The following is a 16,789-nucleotide window of genomic DNA, read 5'->3' on the forward strand; positions in this document are numbered from 1 at the left end:
GGGGGGGTGCTGGAGCCTATCCCAGCTGTCATTGGGCGGGAGGCAGGATACACCCTGGATGGGTCGCCAGTCCATCGCAGGGCAGACAGACAGACACAGACAGTCACTCACACACTCACACCTAGGGGCAATTTAGCACATCCAATTGGCCTGACTGCATGTCTTTGGACTGTGGGAGGAAACCGGAGAACCCGGAGGAAACCCACGCAGACACAGGGAGAACATGCAAACTCCACACAGAGAGGACCCTGATCACCCGGCCAGGGAATCGAACCCAGGCCCTCCTCGCTGTGAGGCGACAGCGCTACCCACCACGCCACCGTGCCGCCCGTAATACCTATCATCAGTATTCATATTTGAAAAATCCATAGTAAACAGGTGAGCTGAGAATTCAGAATGCTGCCCAGGGACAAAGACCTAACACAGAATGGGCAGTTAAACATTCATATCTTTCTGAAATCCAAGAGCAACACAGTGGTTTATCCATCTGAACAAAAACATGACACATGCTATCAAGTAGCCCAGCCTGTTAACATAATGTAGGGCTAATGCAAAGAAAGGGACTATAACCAGGCCCACTGCTCAGCTGGCTGTCATGGCTGCGTACCGGTAAGCAGGAGATGTGATTTGGAGGAAGAGTCCATATAAAGCGGAGGGAGGGGGGGTTCACTAAAATTGCTGAGGAAATATTAAAATGTAGTCGCAGTTTTTACACGCTAAAGCACAAAAATAAATAACTGACACATAATTTTACCAAACCTCATGTAAAACATCATTAACTTGAGTCTGCGATTATTAAATGAGGAGGCATTTACGCGCGGGGGGTGAGAAGTGCGGTCACTTGGAGGCGCCCACAACCTGCGTGCAGAGACAATTGATAACCGGAGCCTGGAAGATGGACTTTGATGTGTCACATACTTTGTCTAATTAATCCTTTCGCTTTTCTAGACAGCTTACAGGCCAAAGCTGCTCCGCCTTCGACAATTACAAAGAAAACGCTGCTGAATTTGGAAAGAAGAGGGAGGGACCGGGGCATTCGCAGGATGCAATGGAGGTCCACATGGCAGAGCACAAGTAGATTGGCACCCTCTTTTAACTGATGCTCCGAGCACTTGCTTTCTTACATTAAACTACGATTTTCTAAAAGCTTTCTATCGCTGGACAATGGCGGCGGTGACAAGTCCTGAGTCGACACCTCAACCCCGGGTCTATTTTCAAACACCTCCCGGCACCGAGGAAGAAGTTCCACAGAAACAAGGGCGAGTGACCGTGAAATATGACAGAAAAGAACTGAGAAGGCGCCTGAATCTGGAGGAGTGGATAGTTAGCCAGTTAATGACTTTATACGACTGCGAGGTAGGACACATGTTAACGTTAACGGTCCCTCACAGCACCACTTTACTGTAGTCCTTTGTTGTAAGTCAGGAGTCCTTTGTCAGCTCTGTCAGCCGTGTCTCTTCACACTGCCTTGCTCAGCTCCCACATTTTATCATTTCATAACTAATTATGCTCATATTAGCTTATCCTTAAGGTGGCCTTATATTTATGAAAGGTTTTGAAAAACAATATTATGATGGTTCTGGGTTTCTTCACAGAAGGGCGTGGCAAGAACTCCAGACAAAGCCGTAAAACAAAGGTGATGCAGGTGATGACAATAAGAAGGTGCCTAAAGCGAGGCCTATGTAGATTTCCATACATATATATGTATATTTTTAAAAATCCTACCTCCCACAGTGATATTAGACTTTTTTTTAGGAGTGGAGTCCAGTAGCCTAGTTTTCTCACAGTCTACAGCCTAATATAGTCTGACAGAAGCTTTTCTGCCTGCAGAAATTCACGTCTCCATATTAATAACTTATAAGTGCCCATTTAGCGCTTAAAGTTTAGGCTGCTCTACATAGATGTGGTCTTATAGGATTCTGAATCTTTTTGTTTTGCCCTCAGGGATCTAAGAGATCCCCCGTTTAGCCACTGAGATGATGTCATCTCTTCAGACATGCAAAGCATGCTGTAGTTAGTGAACCTCTTAGGCCAATAACTCTGACCCAGATTATTGTCTCAAGCCAAAAGAGCAGTGTAAGTAGAGCCTTTGCACTGTATGTCCTTTTCAGTTCAGAACAAGGTTTTATTCGTGTTAACAAAAGCCATGATGCTTTGGCATTTTCTTAATGCTTTATTCAGTAGGCAGGTGCCTCTGGCTACCTGTCACAGGTGAGTATTTCACTATGTAGACACACATGTAGAGCTTTTGTGTAACTTGTGAGGGAGCCTTGAGATCCTCCAGGTTCCACCAGATTTTGTAATGCATTTTTTTACTGGAGTCTAAAGATGGTGCACCTGTAGTTTTATTATTAACCTGTGAAGTGTCAGGGGCTTGTTTGTATATTAATGTGCTCTGACAGAGGAAGTTAACTGTGAAATTGCCCCAGTCCCAGAAATGTTTGTTCTTCAATTAGGTTTGACTTTTAAAAAGTATGTTACATCACAGCAGCCCTCGGCTGAAACAGAAGTCAAATGTAGCCTAACTAAAAGGATAACAATACATGATATGACAATGTACACAATTCTTTGCTGTGAGGTTTTGACAGCTACTTATGATTTTTTCTTTTAAAATTCCTTTAATTAGCTAATAGCTGAGGTATTTGGCCTGCAAATGTTTTTTCTTTCATATTTGTGCAATAGCCTGGAGAATGACTCAGATGCCCTTTTCATGGTACAGCAGATATGGCTGTGCTGTTCTGTCTTATGTTCTAACCTGTGAGTTATGAGCCATGTGGTTTTTTTTAATGACTTTCAAATACTACGCTGCTTCTGTGAAAGCCCAAGTGTTAATCTGGGATGCTGTAATTTGCTGGACTAATATGCAGTATGTACTAAAATGTGCTAATATGTTTGAAGCTTAATGTCCTCCTACAAGAACTGCCCTAAAACTAGCTTTAGGGCTATTGATTGACTGTGGAATTAAAGAGAGCCTTTTGCATTGAGCGGAATAAGTGCAAATGGCAGTGTCTCTGTGCTCTCTGCTCCATTGAGCTGTGTATGCAGCCCTTGGCAACATAGGACAGCTCAGTGTAGCATTGCTGCAGAGCAATATGGGTCAGTGTGAATTCTTTGATAAGCCAGGCCTGCTCCCATACTGTCACAGTTTTGCTTGCTCAGTGACTTAAATTGCACAGAATTTCACACACACACACACATTCATGTAAAATAGCACAGCTCTGCTGCAGCCATCTGTACACTTCACTAGGCCTGGGTGACAGCACAGTAATGCTAATTATCAGAATATTCTTCTTTATATTAATGAAAAACATTTTCTGACAGTCTATTCTACATTCGATGTTACCAACAAGGGTTTCAATTGACCAGATGTGCACATTTTACTCTACAGACAGTAAGGGAGAAGTCTAGCCATTCACTCTTAACAGCCATATTCAGCATAATAATAAGCAGAGTTAGCTAGTGATGCAATGCAATCCATTAAAATTTCATGTACATTTAGTTCAATGAAGTGTATTCTTTTTACAAAGTATAAGAGGTCATGAGTTTGAGGAACATGTCTTGAAACAGTAAGATCAGTATAGAATGATGTGGAAAAATATATAATGTTTAGATTTCTGACCCAGTCCTACAATCAGCCTGTCTAAGCATGCTCACTAGCACAGCAGGAGAAAAACTGACTGTGTGAGAGAGATGGTTCGGAAGGCTGATTTAAAGCCAGGTGGAATGACAGCTGTCCTTGAAAGCTGTGAGACTTTGAAGCAGAGGGAGAAGCAACACAGATTTGAAATAGCATTTAGATTCTTCAACAGTGAAAGGCAGAAATGGAGGAAATGGTGACCGGTGAATCAATGAATGGTGGCTTCAGTCTCATGGACTCAATGTGTGACGTCGGCGTCATGCCTACACCATTCCTATCATTTCTCCAGCCACAGCTGAAGAGAACCTCTGTGCAATCAGTTAATCTGAGAAGGTGAAGGTAGGCTGCGTTTGGAGAAAGAAGGAAAGACTGAACGCATTATGTTTACGAATTGTGAGGAAGTGAACAAGGTTTTAGTTTCTCACTCACACCCAGGGGATTCAGCACATCCTGTTGTGTTGGGGGACAGAGGGAGGAAACCAGGGACAAAGACCTCAGAGAGTCTCCTTAGTCACGGATATGTAGACAATAGCTTAAGTCCTGTTTGGTCTGTCAACATCTGTTGATATGCTTTTCATGAAAATAAAGAGAAAGTGGCCACACTGTATAAAGTTAAGACATAATTGTACATAGATTCTAAGTGTGGGCATTATAGCAAAAATGATCAAATATTCTCACTGATACAATAAAACCCTGTATCTCTAAAATGTTTACAGGAAACTTTACATTAAAAACTTTACAGGAAAAAAATCTTAACTTGTAGTAGAAGATAATGACCCATTTTTTTTTTTTCCAAGCACTTGTAGAAGATTTTTGTTGGTCCATTCACCAGGAAATTTTAAGACAAGACAAAGGATAACTGGACTTCAACAATTATGAAAAACCAAAATGGAGATGCATGGTTTTTATACAGCAGCAACTATGAAGGTTTTTTTTAATGTTATGTCGTTGGGAGTTAGCTTTACACATACACCAGATATTAATGCCATATATATATATTTATAATAATGAGATGACTTATTACACAGAGAAATCAAATAAAATGTTAGGTCAGCTGTTTGAATATAAAATACACACAAAAACTATAAAAATTTACTTATACAAATAAAAGGAGCATAGAGTTTTTTTTGGTTGAGTGTAAGTTAATGCAACAGTTTTACTTTGTCATTTGGGACCACTTCTGTTGGTCCATTTCTCATGAAATTTTGGCAGACATTGATATTGTCAAATTTAAATTTTCTAACATTTTTCACATTGGCTAGCATTACATTCTGTAGTGGGGAGATGGAAGGCTTGGCCTGGTGTCAGGTCATTTAGTGTGGCAATGTACTACCAACCCATCTTCATGCCAGACTAAACATACTACTACAAATGATAAAAGGCTATATGGATTTACATAGAGATGCAGTGTATGCTGGGGGACAATAACTCATCAGACATTCATTCCTAAATGGGCAGACCTTTGATGATTTGCTGTAAATGTGATTCTGTAAATGGGAATTCTGTTCTGAATGTGTTTCACAGAACATGTTCCTTTGCACAGATCTATCATATATTTAATGCCCCATATTTTCCGTAGCTGTTACAACTTTTGTAAACTAATCCACAAGCTTACTGTTTCTAACTCTGGTCCTGGAGTACCTTAAGCCCTGCGTATTTTAGTGTTTTCCCGAATACCAACACACCTGATATAACTAAGCCGTTAATTATGCCCTTCTTGGGTTGAAGTAGGCCTTTTAGAGCAGAAAAACCAGTGTAGGGCATTGGGTATTCATAGACCCTGGTTGGGAAACTGTGTTAGAATGATGTAATTTGATAACTCTCTTACTTTAGGACACATTTAAAGAAATACACAAATGAAACAATCACATAAATCTCATGTGTGCTAAATACATTTTCTGGCAGACCTCTAAAGAAAGTGGTTACAATAAATAAAATGTAAAGCCCAAACTGAAAAATAAAAACTTGTAGTTTAGGTGACAAAAAAATAGACGAGAGGACACACGTTAAGAGGAAAGCCACTCTGGTGTGCCCTGTACTCTGTTTTCCAAAATAGGGGCTGTTGGCGCTTAAATAGCTTAAGTAGTGAGGGAACCCATACCAGTAGGATCTCACAAATGCAAATATGTTTAAAATATCCTGCTCTGTTGATGCCTTTGGTATGTTTGCAGTCATGAATTGGGTGTGCATGAGAAACATTCCCTTTGTAATAATAGGTTCTGAAAACCACAGACAAATAGCACCAGGGGTGATATGAAAGAGAAGTGGTTCACATGAATGATGCCATTGTTAATTGTAATAGTAATTCTGCTAGTAATCACACAGTGTAATCCTTCGCCAATGTTGGCACTCCTGGTAAAGATGGGTAAAAAGGATTAAGGAAATTCACATTTCAGTGAATTACTGTAATCTCACACTGAAAAATGAGAAGGGAAAAAAAAATTCAGTAAATTGAAAGAAAAAAAAAAACGTTTTTAACAAAACCACAAGGCACAATTATTTGCATCCTTAGAAATCCTTAGAAACAAAATGTAACTGCAGCATACATTCAATTTATATTTTACTTATAGTTGATCAGAGTATTTAGGAACTTTCAAGCAGTAATCCGTGACTTCCTGTTTCACTGACACAGAAGTCAAAATTCCCTTAGTCGTTCTTCAACGTGGGACAGTTCAAATAAGGGACAAGTATTGACCTTTACAAGTCAGGGAATGGCAATAAAATAGCTACTTGCCTGAAAATGCCCATATATACAGTTAATCTACTTTAATTAAACATTTGTCAGCTGGACCTGTGACGGACTTGCCTGGATCAGGACTTAAGTTTATGTTGCTCCACATACAGTGAGGAGGATGGTAAGAAAGGCACTGTTGGAGAGTTACAGAAAAAAAAGTAGTGTTTTGGGGTCACCAGGTTTCCTGAACTGCCATCAGACACCATCTCCATGGCAACAAATAATTTTGAAGGCATGCCATAAAAAAGCCTTTCCTGTCATTTAACCATAAAAATAAGCATCTGGATTTTTCTAAATGCTACTGGGACTTTGACTAGAACCATCTATGGTTAGATGAAGTGTACATTTAGTGTTTTGGCGACAAACATTCAAGGTGGATTGGCGTAAAAAGAAAGATGACTACGTTAAAAGGACCTGGTAATGTTGAGTATGGTGAAGGGTCTGTGATGCTGTGGGGCTGCTTTACCTCTAAAGGCCCTCAGAATATCATTAGGGTGCATGGCATCATGGATTTAAAATACCCAAAATCCGTTTGTTAGTGGATCTTCCAGCAGGACAATGATCTAAATCATATGTCCAGATCAACACAAATAATGGTTTAATAACCGCAAAACCTCACTTCTGCCATGGCCATCTCAGTCCCAGACCTAAATTCTGTAGAAAATGTGGGGTGAGCTTAAGAGAGGACTTAGCACCCTGGACAACCTGGAGAAATTCTGTAAAGAGAAATGCTCTCATTCCCTGCTCTGAATTCTCCACCCTTATAAGATGTTATAACTGTTTTATTGGCACCCTTTGCCATTCTGGCACATGTGGTTTGTTAAAAATAATAATTTTTGGATGAGATTTTTTTTTCCTCAAGAAATTTACTCCAGTGAAAGGTTGGATTTTTAAAATTTAAGCGAGATTAAGTGAAATCGGAAGAACATAATTTCGTAACCCTTTTTGCTCATCTTTACCAGGCATGCCAATAATTGTGGGAGGGGACTGTAAGTCATACATCAGTAATTTGATTACACTCTTTTTATAACCATAATATAGTTGCCTTTTTATATTCTGATTACATAATGCTGTTATATGTATTCTGCTACTTGTCTAAGTCAGTGCACATGTATATGCCCTCCACGTAGAATGGTCTTGTCTTAATAGTAAATAAGAGTTGTTGTCTCTCATTTTGTGTGTATTGCAGGAGGATGAAGTCCCTGAACTGGAGATTGATGTGGATGAGCTACTGGATCTACCCAGTGATGTAGAGAGAGCCATCAGAGTGAAGGTTTGTGCGTCTGACTTGTATTATTCTTTGACTTCAAAGATCTCAGTAAAAAATCAACTTCAGTGTTGTCTCTTGATAAACATATCAGTGCTGGTTTGACATTTCTGTTCATTTCATGTGTTTCACATAAAACAGCCACATCACATACTGTGGCATTAGTGGCAGATTGACATTTATGCATTTATTTCACATATGTTAGCCTTTCAGAATGCTGAGTACCATGTTAATAGAACTGTAGGAAGCTAAAATCTTTTAAAAAATAAACAAAAAACCTAGATAAATACGAATTGTACAATTACTAGTTCTTAGAAGTGTACAAATGCTAAGAATAGATCTCTGGTGAGAAAGCCTGCCAGATAGAGCTGATCAACAGAATGATGTTTCTTCGTTATTGTGATAAATTGTCAAAAAATTGTTTTCCGAGCATATTGAGAATATCTGAAGTACTTAAAGAACAACTGAGTAAATGTTTCATTGCAAAGTAAGCACATATAAGCCTGTTGGATTAACTGTAGGACAAATTGTAAAAGATTGAATAAACATTGTCATTGTAAGTTTATTTTATTGTTTCTATTGTGTCTGTTCCAGCTTATTGAATCTCAGAAAAACTGAATGTCTTCATAAATATTATGTATTGTGAAATCATCTGAAAGCATCATGATTTTTTGCCGTATCACGCATTCCCGACTGCCAGAACACTTGGAATTGTCATTTTCTTTGCAGCAAAACTAGTAGTCTTACTACTGTACAATGCCCATGGAACATTTGGGGACTTTTTACTTCTTCTGCAATATAAATTAAAAGTTGTACATATGACATGTTATAAAAGAATAAAAAAATTAATACGCTTTGTATATGTACTTTTCTATGTGGAAAGGTCACAATACTGTCAAACATTTCTATGTGAGCTATTTTTTCCCTCAAAATAAACCTTGTTTGTTTTTACTGTTATAACAAACTGAAAAAGAACCACTGTCACCAAACCTAAGAGGAATATATTTAACACAAACTGACATTTTCATGTTGGTCAACTGTGCTTGTTTTCCAGATGCTGCTTGTTGACTGTTATAAACCTAATGATGTAAGTGTATATTTGAGCAATCATATCTGACTGTTAGATCAACTTGATTTTTGTATTCTGAACATCTGACAAATCCTTATATTATAAATTCAGATATAGTTGAAATTGAATATTTGAACACATGCTTTTCAATAATTCAGATGGAAAGTTCCAGCGTTGGCTTTTTCATAACTGAATAATTCAAAGTGAATACTCTGACACTGGCTTTTTAATTATGTTCCATGATATAATGTAGCTGGAATTTCTTTAAATCTTTGTTAAAAGTTGACGCTCATCTTCTGTGTCTTTTGTGATCGTCCTTAAGGACTTTGTGGCTGCACTGCTGGAAAAGGTGAGAGGCATGCAGAAGCTTAGCACTCCACAGAAGAAGGGGGATCTCACCCCATGAACTCCACCAGATACCAGCCCTCCTCCCTCAACCCTGTTACTCCAACACTGAGAGGTGCAGGCGGGCACATGGACTCAACCACTACAACACAGTGTCTGTCTGTCAAAACGAAGACAAGCGAGGAGTTCAGCCAAGCCAATCTCAGCTGCAGGTTAACCACCCCAACTGTCTTACTTTGTTTCAGTACTGTTTCCTCAATATATTATTCACGTAGAGAGTGTGTGGTAGTGTCCTTTTTAGCTTAAAGGTATGGGAGAGGAAATGAGGAATGGTTGTTATTCAGTTTTGTACACTAAAACACTAAGTGCCATAGGACATGGCTTGGTGCATCAGTAATTGAGTAGAAAATTAGATTGACTTTTTCCTTTTTGTCCATGTAGTTTTCACTTAATGTCTTTTTTTCCTATAAGAACAAGTAATACTTGTTTTGCGATGGGCTAAGGCAGCTATTAGAGACAATGAAGTGAACCGTACTGATTTAATGTTAAAGTGTCTTAGCTTGAGGTATTTTGATGTGAAATCAAGGGAAAAGGAAAGTTGGGGAATTTGTGTGTTTGAACCATTTTCATTCAGTAGATTTGTAGGGTATATCCACACAGATCCGTGCTTAGCGCTCTAGACTTGGATACAGTAATCTGACTGATCTAAAGCAGAAGATCGACAAATTCTGTTTAAATTGTAGCAATACCTTGGAAGTGAATTTGCCAATTTTGTTATCCTTTTTTAACAAATCCTTTCATGTGTATGCAGATCGAAGGCTATGATGAACTTTGATGATGACTATAAAGGTGCCAGAGTTGAAACATGGACACTAGTATGTGGTATAGGCCTAGCTCTATGATAAATCAAGTTTCAATGTCCAAACAGTTTTTGTACATAAAACTTTTATTCAGCTCAACAACTTAAAATGAACTTTCTGACAAAGAGGAAGCAAACACAGTCCATATTTGCTGGAATGAAAAACTGTACTGTATGCACTCTCACAACCAATTATGTGTAGTAGGGTTCTTAAGAAAATAAAGAATGGTGCTAAAATGTGTTGGGTCCATAGATGTTTGTGATTCAGTGTAATTATGACTTGAAAACCAAACGTATAGGTGGACAGTTTGTCAAGTCTGAAATATGATGAGCTACAGAACAAATCCCCTGAAACTGCTACAGTCTCCAGAGCAGCAATAGTGAATCCACCAGCTTCAGTGCTTTTACAGTCTAGACGGAGGCTGTTGATCTTACAGCACAATGATTCTGACTTGTTAAGACTTCAAGGCAAATTTATGTCACTATAAATCAGATCTTCTTTCAATGCTCAGCAGCTCTACTTCAAAGATGAGTGTGGCTCCACCTAGAGGACAAAAGTAAACATACAAAGTGATACTCATGGCAGTGTCTATTAAGCATGTTAAAATTGATACAGACTTTCTGGGCACAGACTAACCTCCTGTACTATATGATGGCATTTAATGTTTTTTTGATCTTGGAATCAGTAATGCTCAATTAGGAAAAACGCATTCATGCCTGTTTAAATAGATTTCTGCCAAGCGACCTGTTGAGTCTATTTGCATGCTTTACATGGGACTTTAAGCAAGGTTCTTTCGATTCCAGTCCTGTAGTGTCTAGTTCCCTGCACAAACACATACATAATTTTACTTATGTGAGACTCCCAAAAGCATCTAAGTGTTTCACTCGATCTACCATTTAAGAATCATGTTTAAAACCTTGCTATGTTCAGTAGGTGTTTTTGAGCAGGGATGTTACTGCACTGTGCTGGACACTGGCCCTAAAAGCTGACTAAAATGAGAAAAGGAAGAAAAAAAAAAAGAAAAAAAAAACTAACAGCAGCAGACTAAATACACCTCATGTTGTATATCTGGAATACATACCTGGGATTTTGGGTGGTGCACCTCTATCTCCATAACCTACAATGTAACAGTATAAAGTGAGAGATTGAACCGATTATAAATGTATGAACATGACAAACGCAAGACAGTTGACAAGTAATCTGGTAGTTCCAAAATCAACTCCGGTTGTAACAAATTATAAATGTTTACTATATAAAAAGACATTCCCTCTCAACTATGTAAAGGCAAAACATAAGGGCAGTTGTAGAATCTAGCAGAGTTCCAGACAAATGAATGTGGAACCACTTACCATGTTAATTAGTATTGTCATTGATCAGATTTCTGCTGTTATCTGATTATTCAAAAGGTCGTGTAAACTCCGATCTAGAAATCCGGAAATTTAAAAAATAAAAAACGGATAAAGAGAGCTGTATTTTAGCTCAATGATCGGATTTCTCAGCGTATGTATACGCTCATTTAGATTTCTTTCAGACTGCTCTGCAATCAGTCTGCACATGTGTGAAACAGACCTGAAATAAGCAAGCAGCACTGCTGTGAGATGCCAGCAAAACACTTTTGCAGTGACACTGAAACCAACTACATACTTCATGAAATGAGGGATTTAAGTAGTCTTTATTTTCTAGATGATATGTTCATATTTTCAGGTAAAGCGATGTTTTTTAAAAAGCCACAGCATGAAGTTCGAGTTTGACATTACATCATGTCTTCTGACTTCACCACCTGGTTGCAAAGCAGAAATCCAATTACTGCCTGACTCATGTAGACCTGTAGCTTATATGTTAACCGGATTACTGGTGAAATCAGATTTTCTGCAGTTATGAGATTATTAAGTGCATGTAAACAAACTCACTGACAATGTTAAATTGTATCAGACTCCACACTTTAACAAACAAATGAGCTAGACAACAAACAGAAGACTGGCCACTATATGGAGATCAGCCTTATAGCCATATACAGCTTAGAGTCACCAACACTCTTTGCACTGTGCCTAAACTCCTCATTCTTAATCCTTGTTTTGACAGACCAGGGCTCATATTCACAAAGCTTCTCAGAGTATAAGTGCTGATCTAAGATCTTTTCATGTCAGTAAAATCATAGTCAACAGCTCACTTGTACTGAGAAGCTGGATTAATACAGGTTCAGGTTCTGGCAAGGCAACCAAATGGTAATTATGTCTAACAGCATATCCTCGATGTTCCTCCGTTACAACCTGAGACAAGTCCAGCACAGTTTGGTTATTTCCCTGCTTAAACACTCCTATTAAATATGGCAATTAACTGATAAGTGAACTCAGATGTGTTCAAGCAGAGAGAATCACAAAACTGTGCTGAAATCCAGCATCCTGGAAGTGATGGTTCCAGACCAAAAGTGTTTCATGCAGCCTCATCTAAGCATCTGCTTCCTTGACTGTGTTCCTTGCAGTGCCACCAATTCTGTGCAAAGCAACAGAAAGAATGCTGCTGCTCATCTGCTTCAATGACAACCTCCCAAAAGTCTCTTTTATGAGCTCTTTACTGAACTAAGTCCACTGGCGTGCAGTTTGGTTGCAGCATAATACACATTCAAGGCTGCACTCAAATGTCAAGCAGTTCTTTTCAAATGAAACACGTCATGATGTGTACAGCATCCAAAACACGAATGCATCTCTTGACACTTTCCGCTCACACAGCAATTCACCATCTAACTCAGGATTTCAGGCTCTGCTTTCTGTGAGGACATGTACAGCAGACATAACGCATGGAACCATGGCCTCAACCATTCAGTGGTTGAATGACTGCTCTACAATTTCCCTTATATATTTATTTTTCCTTTATTTATTCAGAATTTGAAAGTGACAGCTATTCTTTGAGATGTGTTAAAATGCCACAATGAATGTTCTTGTTCCATGAACGTCCATTCCAAGTCTGAGTGTTTTTCTGTTTTCATTCAAGTGACCATTTTGTACACAGGTTTCTCTTACTAAGACTTGCACAAGGGGTCAAAGTTTCCAACTGCCTGATGTCCCTGGACACATTTCATATTTTGGCCACTAAGAATCTGCATTTTCTAGTGGCCTAGACTTTTTTTTCTATTTTTAGGTTTTTTTTTTTATTATATTTTCCCCCACAGGCTAGCTTATTTTTCCCCATCTTCACAAATATCCAACATTAATAACAAAATAACTGCTTCTCACTGTCTCTCACGAGATCTAGTCTGTTTGGTTAGACACAGAACTAACTGCATCAAATCCGATTTAGCTGGATTTTGACAAATGTTAACATCACAATAACTAATGAAACATTTCAAAGCTACTTTTTTTGTATTGAAGCAAGTGTCAATTGTAAATACACTATATATACAATTAAGATTTCTATCATTCTGGCCACAAGATTTATGAGCTTGTTACCACAAAAGGACAGTGCAAATGTTTCTCTGTCTACCCCGACTTGCACAACTTACGTTGTTACATGAGTTACTACTCATGCAAATTATAACTTCTCTTCATCTAGACCTCATTCCAGACTTGGCAATGCCCTAAGCATGGCTCCTTGCTGGACTTCCATGCAAACAACTACCTGCTTTTTTTTGTAAATTACTTTAAGCAAGATGGTCTGTTTATGAAATGAATGTAAATTCAGATGTAGATAATGACTCCCTCTGTTACTCACCAAGCTCAGATGGAATGACAAGTTTCCTCTTCTCCCCTTCACACATTCTAAAAACAAGAAGGAAAGAGATGACGCTCAACAGCAAAACTTCTCACTGCAACACACTGTGTGAGCCCTCTCTACGACTCACTTTTGCACTCTTCTGCGATCCATACCCAAACCCTAATCCTCGCCAGAACAAGTGAAACTGCCATACAAGCCACAGGCCAACCACAAAACACTGAGAAGCAATAAAAGTGAACTTACCCTAGAAGACCTTGATCCCAGCCTTTAATGACTTGACCAGTCCCCAGGGTGAAGGTGAAGGGCTGATTTCTCGGTATGCTGCTGTCAAATTCTGTCCCATCCTCCAGCTTTCCCTTATGACAAAATAGCAGAAAACCAGTCATGTATGTATGGGAAGAGGGGAACGTTATGGAAAAATGAATAACACACTGAACACCTACAGTGTAGTGCATGTTCAATACGTCCCCTTTCCGGGACTTAATGGGACAGTTGTCCACTCTTTTCTTTATTCCAATTTGAAGCTTTTTCTTTTCAGCCCCATGCACGACGTCCGTGAGGAGGGACATCAGGGTCACAGCTAGAAACAAATACAGCCTCATATCTGTAAACACGAGAAGAACAAAGTAATATATGTGAATAACAACCGGACTTGAAATTAGCATTTTTTTCTTACTAAAACTGACAGCAAGATGAAGCAAATGTTCTGAGCCGAGCAGCTTTCACTGACGTGTCCTTCAGCACATCAACAAACCGTTACAGTTTCATAGCAGGGTTTATAGTTTAATCCTCAAATCTCACGATACGTGTTGACAGAAGTCCAAACCCTGCACTGTTATGTCCCACAAGAGGGAAATTTTAAGCTTGAGAAAATGGAGAAAGTTAAATTTTCTCATAAACATACAGTTAATGAGTAACGTTAGCTAGCGAGCCAGGCCTAAACAAAAAGAGAAGCCAGCACGATACCGCTGATACAACCTAATGTCAACCAAAAATATCAGAAATTTCTAGAGCATAACGGGAATCGAAGATTATTTATCTGTCTCGCAAGACACAAACATCAACGTTAACGTTATTTCTAACCTTAATACCGGCTTGGCAGACACTAGCTAACTACCCAAGTTAATTTAGCAGCTGGCTAAACGCCCCACCACAGGCAATTATGTATTAATTATTCTCAATTATTTAATTCACAATAAAATTACAAGAAGTGCTGAAAAGGTCCGGCAACATTCAGTGTCCTTATCTGAACCGTTTGTCTACGTTAGCTCGCATGAAATATAGTCAAACCTAGCAGTTACCCTAGTTAGCTATCCTAGCTAAGCTAACTTCACCTCAGCTGAATACGGCGAGCTAAGCTAGTCTATAGATATCAGCTGAAAACATTAAGAGCAGGAGCTGAGGACAGAGAATGACCAGCCTTTTCACTGATATAACTTACATTACCTTCGGTTAGAATGAGATGCACAGCCTGCCCGGTTTTAAACAGGTTTGGATGGCGGAGCTGCTGAAACACACAGATATGAATCCAGCAACTACAAGGAAACTCCAGCCTTTAGACTGAATCCTGAATATGCTGCTGGTATTGTAGCGATAGACTCGCAGAATGCAATGCATATACACACAAATGTTAATTGTAATGTCTCTAAAATGTCAACAAAAATAAAATTAAAAAAGATATTGGGAGCTTGAGTGCGTTGATTGCGTTTCAAATTATATTGAGGCAAATCACAGTTCAGCTGGTGAAAAAAATCTTTATGTACCTCCTAAACTCTGGAACAGTATTCCTGAGAATATTAAAGATGCAAGCTCAATTGCTGTTCTTAAATTCAGATTAAAACCCGTTTGTTATGATCGCATATGCCTAGAATAGTGTGGCTCATTTTCCCCCGTGGTCTGTAATTGTGCTGTTATTATTAATTATTATTCGCATCCAGTGTTTTACTCAAATTACTCAAATGTTAAGCACTTTGAGATTTTGTAATTTCATGAAAATGTTGTATAAATAATGAAGACAGTTTTTTTTGAGGACCGTTATTATGCTGGGTTTTGAATGAGGCTGGGTTTCTCGTGCGTTGTTGTTGCTTGTGGTGCTCCTTCAAGCTGCAGGTCGTTCAGCGGTCAGCAGGAGGCGCCATTTCATTGTTATTGTCTTCAACTCGGCTTCGTCTGCGATATTTTTGTTCGAGGTTATTTGAAATATAAAAGAATAAAGGAAGATGCTTTAAAGAGATGTTTTCTACACGTACACAAAGGAACATGTTGCGCTTAAAGAGACATTTTAAACGTTCCGGGGCAAATAAGTAGAGCACTTAAAAGCACACAGTCTTTCTGTCATGCAAGCCTCTTATTTGCAGCCCGGCTAATGAGGATTTATTAAAGACCCAGAGGTTGTAAGTCCCTTTTTCACCACAACCCACAGCAGCACGTTATAATAAATGCCATCAGAAAAACTTCATTGAGTCTCCCGGCTGAAGAGGAGTAAACCATAATCACTTCATTCTCCTCCGACAGAAGGTTTCTCATTTAAATCTCATGAGTCATGTACTGTGTGACTGTAAAGTACGTGGCTGAAATACAAAAAGTTTCTGTTGCTGTGGGTGACCGAAGGCAGACTGAGGCAGCCACACAGACTCTGCTGCTGTTTCATTCAGGAGTCATTCCCAGAACAGGCATGGAAATGTGGACATTTTAATGTCAAGAAAGCATAATTTCCATCCTCCACAGTCTCTAGTATAGACCCTACACAGCTAAAGTACTGTGTTGAACCATTTGAAAATACCTTGAGGTTACAGAGCACACTCTTTTTCTTCTTTAGACTACGCTCAACATTGAGAGCTGGTAATATATTCCGGGGTGCCCAGCTTGCAACCCATCCTGTATTAGATTAGATATTAAGGGCACCATATAAGAGGACACCATCCTACTTGCAGTCCACAACAAAATTATAGCAAGATTATGGGATATCGACCTCGCTTCAAGAAATAGACCCTTAGAATTGGACACAGTATGGACCAATAAATAAAAAAAAAAAAAACAAACCAAAAAAAAAAAAAAAAAAAAACACCTGTCAACCCATTCATTTTAAAATATGCCACAGGACGCATTTAACTTTGTGTAAAACATCTGATTGTAATCCCCCCACCCTTATTGTAATGTCTGTAGT

General features: G+C 38.9%; 2 protein-coding genes across 2 annotated transcripts; one reads left to right on the top strand and one right to left on the bottom strand.

Annotated features, from left to right (window-relative positions):
• The first annotated feature begins 840 nt into the window (after window positions 1–840).
• ppp1r14ba (protein phosphatase 1, regulatory (inhibitor) subunit 14Ba) lies at window positions 841–10,148 on the top strand. The gene is made up of 4 exons (XM_017698784.2): window positions 841–1,356; window positions 7,561–7,644; window positions 8,693–8,725; window positions 9,030–10,148. The coding sequence occupies exons 1-4, from the start codon at window positions 1,165–1,167 to the stop codon at window positions 9,111–9,113; spliced, it is 393 nt and encodes a 130-aa protein (XP_017554273.1). The 5' UTR covers window positions 841–1,164; the 3' UTR covers window positions 9,114–10,148.
• On the bottom strand, window positions 9,981–15,220 carry fkbp2 (FKBP prolyl isomerase 2). The gene is made up of 6 exons (XM_017698783.2): window positions 15,070–15,220; window positions 14,067–14,227; window positions 13,867–13,979; window positions 13,621–13,667; window positions 10,994–11,029; window positions 9,981–10,455 (listed from the first exon to the last, which is right to left on the bottom strand). The coding sequence occupies exons 2-6, from the start codon at window positions 14,223–14,225 to the stop codon at window positions 10,394–10,396; spliced, it is 417 nt and encodes a 138-aa protein (XP_017554272.2). The 5' UTR covers window positions 14,226–14,227; window positions 15,070–15,220; the 3' UTR covers window positions 9,981–10,393.
• Between the last annotated feature and the right edge of the window lie 1,569 nt (window positions 15,221–16,789).

Source organism: Pygocentrus nattereri, chromosome 16, assembly GCF_015220715.1.
Source record: "Pygocentrus nattereri isolate fPygNat1 chromosome 16, fPygNat1.pri, whole genome shotgun sequence".
Classification (NCBI taxonomy): domain Eukaryota; kingdom Metazoa; phylum Chordata; class Actinopteri; order Characiformes; family Serrasalmidae; genus Pygocentrus; species Pygocentrus nattereri.